The sequence below is a fragment of the Microchirus variegatus genome, assembly GCF_963457635.1.
Source record: "Microchirus variegatus genome assembly, chromosome: 23".
Taxonomy (NCBI): domain Eukaryota; kingdom Metazoa; phylum Chordata; class Actinopteri; order Pleuronectiformes; family Soleidae; genus Microchirus; species Microchirus variegatus.
The window spans coordinates 6,313,583-6,329,977 of NC_139824.1; the positions used below are offsets into that span (position 1 = coordinate 6,313,583).

Genomic DNA, 16,395 nt, shown 5'->3' on the forward strand with positions numbered 1-16,395 from the left:
AATAAAGTAGCAACATTAAAAAGAAGCCACTTTGTCTTTTCAGTGCTGTGGAGAGTTTGTATTTATCTGCACAGGAACTACACATCTAACTCTATCTTTGGTTAGAATACTCCAGTTCTACACAGTATTTTATTAGTTACTGTCCTTTCGTTGTTGGTTTGGACAAACTCAACATACTAATATGAAATTATACAATTAAATTTTTTGTCAGTGTCATGAAGGAAGGTTAGGGCAGCATCTGTCTGGGCAGATGGCTAGTGAGGCAACATATAAAAGTGTGTTAACTATGTGACGACAGGATGACCAGAGGCAATCCCTGAAATGCTCAGCCATGATACTGATGTCGTGTTGTCCAACTCTCTTTTAGAATTCTTTGAAAGGTTTGTTTGAAGCATAAGACAGATGTTGCTGTTGCTAAAGTACCAATCTTCATTAATCATAAAAAAAAATCTCCTGTATAGGCCATATTCTTCCAAAGCTGTAAACAGAGCCTAGAGAAGGTGCAGAAATCTAGTTCTCTCTCAAATCACTTGATTTACATTATACTGTAAGACTGTTATGGAATTAATCATCAACAATGCCATAAATATTCTGCCGACTCAAAGTGCAAACCTTCGTTTTCCCTCAAACAGAGCATGACCAACTGATTTACAAAATCTAAGGGTTGATTAGTTTGGTCCGTAAGATGCGAACATTTTGATTGGTGTTCCCCAAAATGCAAAGTGATAATGTTTTCAAATACCTTTCAAATGATTACAATTGAATTCTATGTTATGTCCTTATTTTAAGTATGAAAGACACTCAAACCAATGAATCAATTATTAAAATACCCTACCTGGCCAAAAAAAAGTTGACACCTGCACCAATCATGCCTAGTGCCTACTGTAAACGCCTGTGGGGGCACTGCTATGATCTGTGGTTGCTGCAGTTGGTCAGGTACTGAATATGCTGAATGACCAGATTATTCCATCAATGGATTTTTTCTTCCCTGATGGTACGGGCATATTCCAAGATGACAATGCCAGGATTCATCGGGCTCAAATTGTGAAAGAGTGGTTCAGGGTGCATGAGACATCATTTTCACACATAGATTGGCCACCACAGAGTCCAGACCTTAACCTCATTGAGAATCTTTGGGATGTGCTGGAGAAGGCTTTGTGCAGTGGTCTGACTCTCTCATCAGCAATACAAGATCTTGGTGAAAAATGAATGCAACACTGGATGGAAATACACCTTGTGACATTGCAGAAGCTTAGTGAAACAATGCCACAGTGAATGAGTGCCGTAATCAAAGCTAAAGGCGGTCCAACAAAATAAGTGTGTGACCCTTTTTTGTAGGTGGCAACTTTTTTTGGAGCCAGGCATAGTTGGCGATTCATTTAGTAATCAACTAATAATTAAACGATTAACTGTTGCAGCCCTGAAAAGGTATGAAAGAGGCGAATAATATCGATTTGGTGATACATCGTTGTCACACCAGGACAAATAAATTAAGGTGCTCTAAAGTAAACAGTCCCTACCATTTTCACTTGTTGGGAGTCTTTCAATATTGATTATCACAGAAATGTTGTATCGTGGTATTCTTGGTTTCATTTACCGTGGATCACATATCGCATTGTATTGTGAGGTGCTCTGTGATTCCCACCCGTAGCATTATGTTCTGAGTACTACTGACACAATCACAACACAATATGTAGAACATAATTGATTGCATTTACTGTTGGTTTACAACCAGGGACCCATCCATCCATGTGATTGCCAGTCTAATACATGTAAACGTGTGGGTTTCTGACCACAAGGCAAAATAATTAAGTATTAAACTGATGAAACAACAATGTTTTTTGAGCTGTTAAAGACGGTGTGGTGTATCAAAGACAGCCTCAATGTTAATAGCTATACTTTATCAAGATGAACAACTCTTTACTGCAACAGACCTATGAAGACAATAGCTGTTGTGTTGTTCACTCCTGGGGCAATTTTGTGTTGACCATTTAACCAACCAATGCGAAAATGTTATGTCTCTGTTCTCATCAGCAGTTACATGATCACTTTCCTATCTCTGTAGAATGCCCCCAGGATGTGCATGGATTATACATGGAAAACCCCTCAGCGATTACGCTTAACTAACATTAATATTTCACTCAGCAGCACTTAGAGGGTTCACAGTTTGTTAGGAGATTCAAAAGCATCATAGAGCTGACATGACAAAACCCCTTCAGGATATTTATGATCACTGGCTCAGGTATCTCATTCTGTGCATTTGTAGGAAACATAATAATAAAATGTTTTCTGTTTGTAAGAGAGTAAAGGAAATGTCACACAACTTGAGATTCCTCTCAATTCAAAACTCTTCTGCCAGAAAAAATTGTATATTCTAATCTGAATTTTATTTCACTGGACAGAATGCAGAAAAGACTACATCTTCAACAAGTCCAGAATTTGGCGAAGTATAATAATATTTCCAACTAGAAGAGTCAAAAAGAACATGCTACACAACACTTGAATGAAAATTACAAACCAAGCTACGGTTTTCTGATTTTAAATAAGAACTGCACTAATTTCAGCTTGTCTGGCACACTCCATGTTCCAAAGAATCAGAAGAAGAGACACACAGTGTCTTCTTACCCAACACGAGGAGACTATAGACAGCAGCAGCAGCTCATAAAGGACTTCAGGGTGACCCATTCTCTCCTTCAGGTGTCCCAGGGTAGGCTCACTGCAGACACACTGTTGAAAAAAATGAAAATCAAAACACACGCTGGGACCCTGCAGAGAGTTTAAGAGGACATCTTCCTCAGAAAACAACATGAAAAGTACAGTTTAGCCTCAGGGTTCTGGTTCTGCCTGCTGTAGTACTGTAGTGGCTAAGCTGGGGTGACCAATCCCCTCTGGCTGTGGAAGATGAACATAGTCCTGTTGTTGGCTTCATGCTGAGGAAACTCAAAGAGGCACCAACAGCACCAGACATCTGTGGTGAGGAAGGTGACAGATGGAGTGTATAGAAAGGAGGAGCCACGGAGAAAGATGTATATCTGTAACATTCACAAAGAAAGTGGATGCACTGGGCTTTTAAAAATAACCTCAATGCTAGTGAAGAATAGTACACTTATACTTTGAGTATAAGTGTGCCTGGATATTATCTTTTTTTTTTTTCCTTTAAATTAATGACACAATAATCATTTCAAAGCAAACATTTTCAAAAATGAAATTGTGAATATTCAAAAACATTTTCTATGTTAATGTACACATGTGAAACAAGTACACTGAAATCATTTTCAGTTGTGTAGTTAAATAAAACTACGTCACAATACCTCTACTTGGCTAACGTTAGCATTACCTTTCCACTTAGCAGACTGTCGAATAATAAGCTACATTTAGCCTGTATGCTAGCGTGCGCATTTGAACGAGTGTTGACTAACCTGTAGTTCAATTGCAACACATTGTATTTTAAGCTCGTTGTTACTGAGGTACTTCACAAAAACAGCCAACGCAGATCCCCAACTAATATTGCAATGTTCTATGTTAGTGGACACGACGCTACTGAAAACTACTTTAGTTGTGTACGTGAATAAAACGACGTCACATTAGCTCCGTATACGTAGCATCAGAGGCTAACGTTAGCATTACCTTTCCACTTAGCTGACTGTCGAATAATAAGCTAAATTCAGTCTATATATACATCTTCTGTATGTTAGTGCATTTGAACGAGTGTTGACTAACCTGTAGTTCAATGGCAATACTTTGAGATATTTCACCAAAACAACCAAAGCAGCTCCCCAACTAAGAGTGCAATTAAGAACGTGTCCTGACAAAGATATGAAACTTTTATTTTGTAGCCTACCTGTTTTTTTCTTGGCTTTGCTCATTTCCTCACGAGTTATAATAGAGGGAACATTTGGTAAGCGTTAACACTCACCAATTTTGATGATCATTTGACTAGTAATTTCATTGTGACAAGTATGAATTGTAGTCTGTGATGTCATTCTTACTAGACAAATTTACAATTCTTGTATGATTTGTCATGATTCAAGTTTGAGATAATATCTCTAATTTTCTCTCTCAATATTATTTTTTACTTATCCTCAACGGACACTATCGACATTGTCCTTTTTAGGTATTGTTTCAAACATACGTGATATCTGTAGTTTTGAGTACACATAAGACTGATCTCACAGATATCTACAACTACAATTCATACTAGTCAACAATGAACTTACGACTAGTCCAAATGACGTCACGAAAAGTGCTTGCCATAGAGTACATTTGTTGATGCCACAGTCTACAGATGCTAGCCTAACACCACATCTGCAATTTTGAACCAGGAAAATACTGAAGTCACAGCTTTCATGGATTTTAAACACAATTTAAGACTTCTTAGCCCATTTTATGAGTCATCTTTTTATTCTGTCAATTGTTATTTAAATAGAGCGTAAAGGAGTTTGTCTCTATTTACTTGTAAATTAGATATAATGGATATTATGTAACATTCTCATTGCAAAACATTCAGCCTGATTTCATGCCGTCCAATATGGCGACAGTGTTGACAGAGGAACAGCAGTCTGCACATTGTAGGGCTGCAACTATTATTAAATTATCAATCAATTACTAAATTATCCATCGACTATTTTTGATAATCAATTAAACAGTTGAAGTGTTTTTTTCAATAATTATAACTGTCTGATTTTCCAGCTTCTTAAATGTGAATTTCCTCTGGTTTCTTTGCTTCGTATACAAATCATTTCAACATTTTCTGACAAACAAGCACTCGATTAATCGAGAAAATGATGGACAGGTTTATCGATTATGAAAATAATCGTTAGTTGCAGTCCTAGCACATTGTTTTATCTTAAGTAAACAAACTAACAATCAGTGTTTAACCTATAACCTCAGGCTGTGTTTCACCTTGAGGATTATAAATACGCAGATCTCTAGGCATATATATAATGTGACTCTTTCCATGCAATGTCATGTCATATATACATATTTAATCAGTGAAAATTAACAGTTAAACAATCATGTATAGGCTGTGTTCGTCTCTCATTAAAGTTTAAAAAACTGTACTGCAGATGTCAGTGTACAGCACTGGCAGGCAGAGACGAGGGTCAGCGTAAAGAAGGAAGACTAGGACAGGGAGAAAGAAATATGAATGATACATGCTCAATCTGCAGCACATGAACACCAAAGACAACCAGACTTAACACAAAAAGCCATTTATATGATATTTGAAAAACCTGGTGTTATGTCTTATCAAAGCGAGGCCCTTCGCTGCTCTTTCACAGTGTTTGTGAAGGCAGAGGATCACAAAATACATCAGCATTCATTTGTATCGACTGTGTACTGTATATACAATAAACTGGTAGTTCTAAATATTTGAGCAAAAGTCAATATCACTGGAGACAATGAAAAGGTTGTGCCAAATTTTCATTTTGCTGTTGCGATACAGGAGTCTGAACCAAGTGGGTCAAAATAAAATGAAATATTATGCACTGCATGTCAATCTGGTTAAAAAATAAAACTACATCTCATCATGTTAACTTAAATGTACATTATGTACTTTTATTAAAATATGTTAGTCACTCCTCCACACAATGATATGATGAATCAATAAAAGATCCTGAGGCAATCACATACCAGTTTGTTTATGTTGAAAAAATATAAAACATGGCTTCACAATATATATATATATGTATAAAAAAAACAATGCACTGACCCAGTTCCCTTTAACAAAGACAAGTGCTCTGCAGGGAGCGTCATAATAGCACCGCGATGAATTACACTCTGACATACATCACATAACAGGTAATTATAACAACAAAATCACAACAACAACACAAAACAAATTGAGGTTTGATGATGACAGAACAGGGTGGGTGAATGTGGCTGAAGAGTGGTATGTTAATATTTGTGAGAATGATTCACTGATTATAGTGTTTGGAGACTTGTGTATGAATGGGAATTGAGTGCATAGATAATTGTGTGAACAGATGTGGATGAGTCTGAGAGCACCACTCACTCCTACCAATAGGAACGAGAGAAACAAAAATCTGTGTCACAGAGGTTACTGAGAGGTTAACATTCAAAAATTTAACACTTTTCTCTATTATTAAAAAAAACACAGTATGTGAGTCAGCTATGACAAGGCCGGTGAGGAATGTGTGAATTCATGTGTATCTGAATCAAACTTGTTTAGGAGAAGGAATACTGTTGTAGGTACATCAACTTATAAATATATGACATCATGTATGTCTTGTAAGTAGTTTTCTCCCTGCATGTAAAAAGTGTCCACAGCTATTTTTTTTTTTTTACTATTAAATTATTCTTGCTGCAAACTCCCCCGGCTCAGTTAACCGTTGTAGCAGATCGGGCCAACTTGGAAACCGAATTTCTGATTCCCATTTCCAAAGTCGGACACTGCCACATCGATGATGGGGAGCGTAGTGGATAGTGGCGCGTCAAATTCCAACACAGTCCTCTCCTGCCCTGAGCGTGTCTGCAGGGAGAGAAAGACAGACACATGGTCAGAAAATACGTGAAGGTGTATGTGTTCATACTCTTTTTGTGATATCTGTCTGCGTCACTCACTTGACACCCGTCGTACAGTGCGCTGATGTAATGTGTGTTCTCATGTGTCAACTCCTCCCCGTTGCTGCCTCTGAAGCGCAGTGCGTGTTCGTGGCCGTAGGTGGCGGTGTGCAGCCATGCGGCAGAGTTGAGGCAGTGGTAGGTGAATGTCTGCTTTGCTGTGGCACTCAGCAGCTTCAGGAACGTCAACTGGACGATGTGGATTGGAACGGCATCTGAGCTAGAGTAGGAAAACTGCAAGAAAACACAGGAACACAACCTACGCATCAGTGTTATTCTGGGACAAATATGGTAGACAAAATAAAGCACACTAAATGTGGAGACAATCTTTGCACCGATTGTTATTGACAAAATTTCACGTCAGACAATAACTGTCCACAATGACCTCACACTAAGATATTTGACAAAAGGCTAAGAGGGAATCATCAAGTTAGCTGGATTCATCCTCAGGAAACCATTAGTTTCAGGACATTTATGGGAGCCTATCTGATAAATTTGATCCATAAATCTGGATCAAAATTATTAAAATACTGAATCAGCGTACTCATTAGAAGGTTGTGGATAGAAGAGCATGCTGGCTGGCTAACAATGTCTGCAAAACAAAAAGTCCCTTAAGGAAAGGACCTTTCTATGTACCTTGCCTTGTAAAACAAGCACTGATAGCACAATAAATGGAGAGTATGCAGAATCATCACACTATACCTCTTTTCCTTTCCTGAATTTACTGTACCATGTGTCATGTTTTTCCCCTTTCCAGGCAGCCAACTTCACCTGATGGAAAACAAACAAAGATATCTTTTTCAACAAATAGATTATAACCGAACAATGGAATCATGGTTATCGCTCTGTTGTAACCAGTTCTGCACTGAAAAAAACCTCGGGAATGAGAGCTAAAGGTTCTTCAGACTTAACTTTAACTACTCCCCGAAATGATTAACACTGGACCTTTAGGGTCATTCCTCTTAAAGCAAAATCCTTTTGACCTCAAACTGTTAAAATATGTGTGTTTCTGCATGTAAACTTACTGACTGAAACTTCTTGTCGGGGTGCAGACATGTCTCTCCCTGTGCAGTGAAGTTACAAAACACTTTGAAGGAGTCTCGATGGCAGCCCTGGTTGGGATCTATCCAGTACTCACCTGGAGAGAGAGAGAAAGAAGGAGAAGAGGAGGAGAGAGGGCAAAGAGGACAAAAACTCAAGAGTGATATCCCTGTGAATAAGAAGCCAGCTTTAGAAGGATCAACTCAGGTTTCAAAAGAACAGAGAAAATGCAAAAATGAAATGGGGAGAGTTGTTTGAACATACAGAGATGTATAGATGTATAGATGTATAGATGTATAGATAGATAGATAGATAGATAGATAGATAGATAGATAGATAGATAGATAGATAGATAGATAGATAGATAGATAGATAGATAGATAGATAGATAGATAGATAGATAGATAGATAGATAGATAAAAGTGATTACCATTGGGGAGCTCTGGATGGAGGAGCCAGAGCTCCTTGCAAGTGCGTGCTGGGCTGTGGTAAGTTCCCTGTGGGTTACGTAGACCCTCCACATCCACTTTCATAGATGACAGAGATGCAAACACCTCCTGCATGTCTTGGCCATCATTCTTCACCCAACCGTCCTGCTCCGCCTGGTCCCCCTGCATCCATTCCTCCTCTCCTCCATCTATTCCATCCTCCTCTTCCTCCTCCTGTTCAAGTGCAGCACCATCAACAAGGATGTGAGTTCTCCTTCTTCTTGCGCGCTCTGGCAGAGGATCCATTCCAACTGCTGGCAGTCCCTGAAGAGAGGAGAGAGTGAGAAAAAAGGATACAAGTGTGGTCAAATATAGATGAATTTGAATTAATGAGGTGTGTGAAGTTGCTGAATACACCCCCGACGATCAGCCAATGACAAACAGCGACAACAGTTGACATGTGTCAGGGACAAAAAGTTGCACTCACACACGGCATCACTCTAAAAATTGAAGTAGTCTGGCATCACATTTTAAAGGCTTTACCCTTAACCAGGCATCTATTATTACGTCTAAATGAGAAGATGATTTAGAAAACTGACATCATGTGCTATCGAGCTCCGAGCAAAGAAGATGAAGCGATGGGGAAACCACAGGCAATGGATTCCACTTGTTGAGTGATCACTTCATATCAGGTACAGTGTCCAACGCTAATTGATTTGAATATCTTCTTTATTTTACACATTTGTGATGTGTAAGCCTTCAAAAAGGGAACACTTATCAGAAAGTTGGAGATGTTGGGTTACTGCAGGTCTAGAATAATATCAGCTCCTCGTGTGTCCATACTTGTGAAAAACACCCAACAGCATTATAAGTGTCCGATATATGTTCAGTTCGATATATTACTCAATCTCAGTGGGGCTAAAGTGCTCAGTGAGATCTGATGGCTCCAAAAATGACCACTGGCACCATTCATTTTTGCAGCTTTTCCTGGCAACATGGCAGTACAATCAAACAGAGTCGTGATGTCTGGAGCTCAACTGAAAAAGAAACTGACCGTTAAATGCTCAGAAAGTTTTCTGACAATAGAAATCAAGTTAGAAGCAGATTTTTCTTGTAGAAACGCCCCCTGGTGGCATCCTGCTATTTCTATCCTACTACGTCCAATTTTATACACGGCCTATGATGCGTCATTAAAAAATGGAAACTTGATGAATTGTTTGGCAGCAGGTGGCACATATTCAGCATTTTTTTTAAAATCTTGTTTGGTCATCACACAGATGGCATAGCCACTTAATGTCTTTGTATTCAAACGTCCAAATTAAACTGGAGAACTTATTGAAGAGGGTTGATATATATGAGCTCTTGGCGTAGAGCCATTTGCTTGCTTTTCCATTTCCATGTCCCCTTCTGATTGGCTGAGACTGAACAGCCAATCACAGTGATCTCACTCATCTACGGATGCTGAATCAGCCATCTTTGCCTGCAAGAGTCAACAGCTGTCAAACACACTGGCTGACCATCATAAACAGTTTCAAACAGAACTCACTGGTGGACCTGGAGGCCCTGCAGGTCCAATGTCTCCTATGGGACCAATAGGACCCTAAACACACAGACAGACACACACATAGTTAGGATTTGGAGAGAGGTTTACCTTTAAAGCATTCAATGATTAAATCCATTCAAAATGAGCATCACAATTACCTGGTTTCCTTTAGAGCCTTTTAGACCAATGGCACCCTGTGAGACAGATACAGGAGACAGGAGACAATAGAGATAGTAAGAAAACTATCTCTACACTCACTAACAGGTAGTGCTGTATATTTGTAGATTATGTAGTGTCAACATAATCCTGTGTACTTACAGAGAGACCTGTGGGACCAGGCGGACCGAAGGGACCTGCTGGACCAATTGGACCCTGACATTAAATACACACACACACAAAATCTGTCAGATAAAGGCAAGAAGCAAAACTGCTTTCAAGTAACATGTTTGCCTGTGGATGTTTGTCACACCTCGTCTCCTTTTGGACCCGGCAGTCCTTGGGTTCCTGGCAGTCCTCTGTCACCTTTCTCTCCAATGTCCCCTGGAGGCCCTATCAGACCGATGAGACCTCCATGACCCTGCAACAATGATACACATAGTTAATCGTGGCTTCTGCGCACGGCAGAGATTTGTCATCATGTTGGGTGCAAGGGCTCCAAAAGTTGTCACAGTGCAAAAATGCTGGTCTTTAATGGGTAAACATTTAAGTGTGAACAGAATTGTTTCTACCTTGTCTCCCTTTCTGCCCGGGTCTCCCTTCAATCCTGGTAACCCTGGCGGACCCTGAGAGGACACATTTTATGATGAGGTTAAACACAAATTGTGCACATAAAACCACATAGAGACATACACCTGATGATGTCTCGCCTTGAAAGGTCCACGACAAACCTCCCGCAGATGTCTTTCTTTGTTACATGTTTTTAACGCACTACAAATATAGTTACATTTCTCTATTATGTGCAATAATACAATAAAAGAATAAATAGAGGGTAATTTTATTTTATTCTTAGGCCAAAAAAAATGTTTTTGTTATACCATAAATACACTCCCTCTTTGGTTCTTCTCTCAAAAAGTATATATTTATATTTATTTGCTTACTTGCTGAGAAAAAAAAGCAAGTACACAGTATTTCTAATGTCACTATAAACCTGATCTTTTTTTTCGACATGTTGTATAGAAAACCTCTCTCCTGTCCACTCCAAAGAGAAAAGTTAATTCACTGTGATTTTCTAAATTGTGTCTAAATTGGAAAAAAGCCGGGTTGTGTTTTCTGTGCTTTGTGGTTTAAACTTTGCACTTCAGTATTTATGAACTCACTTTATCCCCTTTTTTGTTGTTGCTGATTGTACATGAAATAATTATTGTTCCTTTATGTGACAAAAAGCAATATTAGTTGGAAGATATTGCCATTTCCTCTCAATGATGTCCTTGAAATCACTTTTTCAAAGAATGATATTTGATGTGTCATCTTACCATGGGACCTGGTGGTCCTGTCTGACCAGGTGGTCCGTTTAAACCCTGCTCGCCCTGAGAGAAAGACAAAATAACAGATTAACCTCATTTGTGCTTCTATGGTTTGTAATGTGAATTCATTACAATAACTTACTCCAGGACCGGGAATCCCTCTTAGACCCTGGGGACCAGGTTTCCCAAGATGCCCCTGTGCACCTACAGGCCCTGTTTTCCCAATAGGTCCCTCCACGCCAGGGGCACCCTGATTTGAAGAGAGAACAGGGTGACTGTCAGAAACTATTAGGATTCAAAAGTTACAATTTAAAAAGTTTTTACTTACTGACCTTTACTCCTCTTATGCCTGCTTTTCCTTCCTTTCCTGGTTTCCCCAAATGTCCCTGAAGAACATTTTAAAACATTTAAACCTTAATCTCTCAAAAATACACACACACACACACACACATATATATATATGCATGTAACAACACAGTATGAATACATCCAAATATAATCATGCTTTACTTGATCAAATGTTTTCTTTTGTTTTTTAAATCACACACCCTTCGCCCAGGAGCTCCAGATGGTCCGGGTTCCCCTGTTGCTCCTGGTGGTCCCTAAGAAGATACAACACGGTCAATCATAACATAATACTGTTTGATTACAGCATGTTTCATTCTTGTGAGTTTAGGGGAATATCATGGCTGCCCTACTGTGTGGTATATAACATAGAAGACAGGGTCTCACATTTTTTCCAGGATCTCCGGTGTCTCCTTTAGATCCAGGCAGACCATCCACACCCTGGTGAGAGATAAAAAAGTGGTCAGTAGAAAGCTATGCAGATTTTGAACTGAAGATTTGACGAGACATCTTAGAACCATTGTTTATGGATTTATTCTACAGATGAGGGCCGTGGGACTGCTGGTGCCAAAATCAGCTGACATAGAGTGGAAGAGATAGAGATAAACAACCATTCACCCTCACACTTATGGTCAATTTAGAGTGTCCAATTAACCTCTGCATGTTTTTGGATTGTGGGAGGAGGCTGGAGAACTCGGAGAAAATTTACTCACACACAAGGAGAAGATGACCACACACTAAACTAAAAAAGAAACAAAGGAAGGGAGCAGGAGATTAAGTGACTGATCTACTTTAAGCATCTCCATTACATGTTGGTCAGTGTTTAAGGGCTTACAAGACACTAGATAGTGAGAACAACTAAGACTTTCATGCAGAAAAGCAATCTTCAACATGGCACTGTGTGTGTGTTAGTCACCGGGATTCTTGCACACAGTAAATATTTTCATGTCCAAAATATACAAGGTTTGCTCAAAATGGTGTAAAATACACTGTATGATATCTCTTTGTATTAATATTTATGTGATTTAAAAATATGAGTTACTCCAAATATCCTACCATTGTTTTCAATAAATGACACAACCTAACTATGGTCACCCTTTGCTCTGACAATTGGGAGAGACCGTTCTATAAATCTTAAAGGAATTTAAATAAGAATGAGAATGAAACTGAGAAGATAAGATGAGAAAGATAAAAAAAAGAATAAGACAATGAAGATGGCGTCAAACAAGAGGGGGACAGAACCAATGATTGCTGCAGCCTCTCCTGACAAAGATAAAATTATGCTAGTTACCCTTGCATAATTTGCACTTCAAACACTTAAAGACAATGTACTTTTATAGATATGCACTTGGGAACATTGGACTACTTTTAAATTATGACTTTCGTTTGATTGCTATCTGATTTTAATTGGCCATGTGCTTTCATGTCTTTTAAGGAGGACATACTTTTGTTTCCTTGTGTATTGAAGCACACAATGGGAAAATGACAATAAAGGAATCCTGAACATTTGAAGGGGAACAAGAAATGGAGGACACATACAGTAGAGGGAGCAGTTACTCACATTGGGTCCAGCTTCTCCTTGCTGTCCAAGGTCTCCAGTGAGGCCAATAGGACCCTGAGAGTAGAGGGAGAGTTCAAGCTATTGATGCTGTTTCAGCCATAGATGTGCTGTGAATCATGTGCTGCCCCAAAAATACAAATGTTGATTATTTGTTGAATACAATGAGTGTTTCCAGTGTTGTGGTTGTTCATCCTCTTTGTGTTGCTGTATTGTATTGTACAGTATAGTATAACAGTAGTGTACTGAAGACTGTGATGAGTTTTTGTGGGCATGTTTCTCACAGCATTGCCCTTGGCTCCATCCTGCCCTGTAGGACCTCTGGCTCCTGGAGGACCAGCTGCTCCTGAAGCACCTGTATCTCCCTTCTCCCCCTGGTCTCCTTTTAATCCCTGAGGTAAAACATTGACACAGAGGAGAGCAGTTAAAAAAACAAAAAAACATTAAGGATTGAAGCAAGATTGAGAAAGCGAAGTTGAAGATCATAGATCAAAGAAAGGACTCACTATTCTGCCTGGGGTACCGACTGGTCCTGGATCACCTGCCTCACCATCCTCCCCCTAACAAAGATATTATATAGAGCTTAGTGTTGGGCAATATGGCCAAAACATCACAATGTTTTCAGATTAGTTGACATCAAGGATTATCACAATAAATGTTTTACTCTTATCTGACATTTGAAGATTTACAGAGAAAACAGAGAAATATTTCACAAATCTGAGGTTAAACATTCAAATTCATTATCTCAAACTGTGTGTGTGCAGTGCATAAACATTAAACTGATATTTATTGCACTGTTGTCTACAGCCATTGTACAAAATTGTTGTTTTTGTGACTTATTGCTCAGAGAGAGTTATTTTTTACCTTCTCTCCAACAACTCCTGGCTGTCCCACCATTCCGACGCGACCATTTGGACCCTGCCCAGCACAAAAATCATTATGTATTCCAAAATCAAAACAAGCAATTGACTAAAATTTTGTCAATAAGGAAGGTTAGATGTATCTGTGAGACCTACCTGTCCTCCAACAGGTCCTTGTGGGCCACTGGGGCCTTGTTGCCCAGGTGGACCCTAAATCCAACAATCATTCATTAATTTGTGGTAATTTAAAGAAAAATATGACCTGGATTTTTAAACAGCAAGTGAGCTCACCATTAGTCCCACATGTCCGCTCTCACCCTTTTCTCCTGGCAGGCCTGGCATACCCTTGAAAGACACACAGGATTAGAGAATTAACATCCAGCTCCAAGGTCACTTTAATTCATTGGTTTAAAGCCTGACTTGGGAACAAAATCTCACCTGCAATCCTAATGGTCCCGTAGAACCCTTGAATCCACGGAGTCCCTCATCTCCTTTCGGACCATACATGCCCTGCTGACCCCGAGGACCTGGCAGTCCATCCAAACCCTATGAGACAGAGGAGAATGACATGGACCAAGAGGTAAAAAGTCTTCTGTAACACTGAAAGCAGCACACTGCCAACACAGGCTTGCTCTCGGTGAGATGTGAGAACATATCAGCCAGCAGGGACACAAGGGAAAACAGATTTTAGCAATATAACAAAAACCTCACCTAATAAAATCTATGATAGCTAAAGTCTTTGATATCTTGAGAATAGATTGGCCACTTTTTCTTTCTGTTAGGCAGACTGGAACTTGTGCCGCTCACTTCCCCCGCACCGAAGTGCAAAGAGAAAACCATCAATTTTACATCAAGGCACACAGGAGTTGTTGATCCACTGCTGCCACCATGAGGCACATGAGACATGTTCGAGCGATATCGTAGATCGTAACATCGTATTTGGTGAGCCTTTTGTTTTGTGGCTAAAATCTGCATTGTTTATCTAGTAACAGTAACAGTTTCTGCAGAACTGAGTGGCCACGACGCTTTCACTTACTGAGTGACAGAAAAAATGATTACGGGCACACTGCAGGTCTAAAGTTGAGAAGTAAATAAAAAAAAAAAGATAATGTAACTCAGTGTAATTCTGTGTTTAATGAGTAATATCTTTTGAACTACACTACAGAAAGCAGACTCTGCAAGCTGTGGCCACACTGACACAGCTGTCGCCTATAAGTAGACCAGATGTGAGGCAAAAGCCCATCTGTGTCTCTATAAAATGGCTCTATTTTCACAGCTCTGACTTTTAAGATACTCCATAGGTGATGTTTGAGGGTTTGGGGGGTTGGGGGACTCATTTCCCTTCTTCTTCTATACAGAATGCCAAAAGAAGAGCAAACTCACTGGGAGACCTGACTGACCGATGGGCCCTTGAGTACCAGTGGGGCCTGAGGGACCCTGTGGAGAGTGGGAGAGAAAGAGAAAAAGAAAGAGCGCGAGTTTAAGATCTGATGAAATCCATTGATTATGGAGTGCAATCCACATAGATGTACTTCTCCAGTGGTATACTCACTGCTTCTCCTTTGTCTCCTTTGCTGCCTTTCTGTCCTGGGCCTCCCTGCTCTCCCTATAGACACACAAACATACACAGAGGACACACGCTTAATCACCGCATCAAACACAAATATCTGTCTTTGCATCTCACACTCACAGACAGACTTAGTTTACCTTATCCCCATCATCTCCTGGAGGTCCTGCAGGACCCGTAGCTCCAAGCATCCCACCAGGTCCCTGATCTCCATCCTCACCTGATGGTCCAATAGGACCCTTCTCTCCCTGAGACACAAATGTAAAAAATGCAACATTAATTTTTTTCTTTCTTTCAAGCCATACAATCATCCTAAAAGCCAACAACGTGAGAGCAGTACGATGGATAAAATATCAGTCATATCAACCATTGGGATGGGAACATGTGGCCTCACTAGCTTTGTAAACTAATGATTCACTGATTGTGAAATTCTGTGCCAAGACCAATGCTTGTTCTTCTGTGGCAGGAACACAAAGAAATCTTCATTAAACAACAGCTGTAACTCTGCTAAAAAAAACAATTAAATTTAGTGAGAAGACGCAATTAAAAAGCATTTTAAAAATATCAGATGTATTTACAGGTTCCCCCTTCTCTCCCATTGGTCCAGCTGGTCCAATTGCACCAGCTCGGCCAGGCTGACCAATGGCACCAGCTGCTCCTGGAGGACCCCTCTCGCCTGTTGAACCCTGTGGACACAAAGTAAATGTCTTTTTTTGTACTTTGTTGCAAATACAAGCACTGAGACATTTAAGGCAGAGTTTGGGTTTCAAAAAAAGCCTTTGGCGCTGGTTTTCAAAATCATGTTGCAAAAGACCTGAGTTACTGAAAATACTGATATTTCACATTGCAAATTAAAAACAGGTCAATGCATACTCAAAATAGAATACTGAAACACAGTAACATACTATGGTTCCTGGGGTTCCTGTAGGTCCCGATCCTCCTTTCAGACCAGGAGGCCCCTGCAAAGATTATTTATATTATTTAAAATATGCAGAAAAATAATAATCT

At 39.6% G+C, this 16,395-nt stretch overlaps 2 protein-coding genes across 2 annotated transcripts in view; both read right to left on the minus strand.

Moving 5' to 3' along the window:
• Positions 1-6,343: 6,343 nt before the first annotated feature.
• Positions 6,344-8,240, minus strand: LOC310943698 (collagen alpha-1(XI) chain-like; the record flags this gene model as incomplete). The annotated part of the gene is made up of 5 exons (XM_083909333.1): positions 6,344-6,490; positions 6,583-6,816; positions 7,285-7,353; positions 7,608-7,720; positions 8,054-8,240. The coding sequence occupies 5 exons, from the start codon at positions 8,238-8,240 to the stop codon at positions 6,344-6,346; spliced, it is 750 nt and encodes a 249-aa protein (XP_083765459.1).
• A 1,342-nt stretch (positions 8,241-9,582) lies between these two features.
• LOC310943700 (uncharacterized protein) overlaps positions 9,583-16,395 on the minus strand; it is a gene marked incomplete at both ends in the record, with an annotated part of 43,372 nt that continues 36,559 nt past the window's right edge. Inside the window, 22 exons of the mRNA XM_083909335.1 lie at positions 9,583-9,651; positions 9,753-9,788; positions 9,913-9,966; positions 10,064-10,171; positions 10,323-10,376; positions 11,067-11,120; positions 11,200-11,307; positions 11,390-11,443; positions 11,606-11,659; positions 11,790-11,843; positions 12,964-13,017; positions 13,245-13,352; positions 13,467-13,520; positions 13,825-13,878; positions 13,977-14,030; positions 14,112-14,165; positions 14,259-14,366; positions 15,204-15,257; positions 15,373-15,426; positions 15,528-15,635; positions 15,966-16,073; positions 16,293-16,346. Coding sequence (XP_083765461.1) covers positions 9,583-9,651; positions 9,753-9,788; positions 9,913-9,966; positions 10,064-10,171; positions 10,323-10,376; positions 11,067-11,120; positions 11,200-11,307; positions 11,390-11,443; positions 11,606-11,659; positions 11,790-11,843; positions 12,964-13,017; positions 13,245-13,352; positions 13,467-13,520; positions 13,825-13,878; positions 13,977-14,030; positions 14,112-14,165; positions 14,259-14,366; positions 15,204-15,257; positions 15,373-15,426; positions 15,528-15,635; positions 15,966-16,073; positions 16,293-16,346 — 1,509 coding nt within the window. The remainder of the gene's footprint in view (positions 9,652-9,752; positions 9,789-9,912; positions 9,967-10,063; positions 10,172-10,322; positions 10,377-11,066; positions 11,121-11,199; positions 11,308-11,389; positions 11,444-11,605; positions 11,660-11,789; positions 11,844-12,963; positions 13,018-13,244; positions 13,353-13,466; positions 13,521-13,824; positions 13,879-13,976; positions 14,031-14,111; positions 14,166-14,258; positions 14,367-15,203; positions 15,258-15,372; positions 15,427-15,527; positions 15,636-15,965; positions 16,074-16,292; positions 16,347-16,395) is intronic.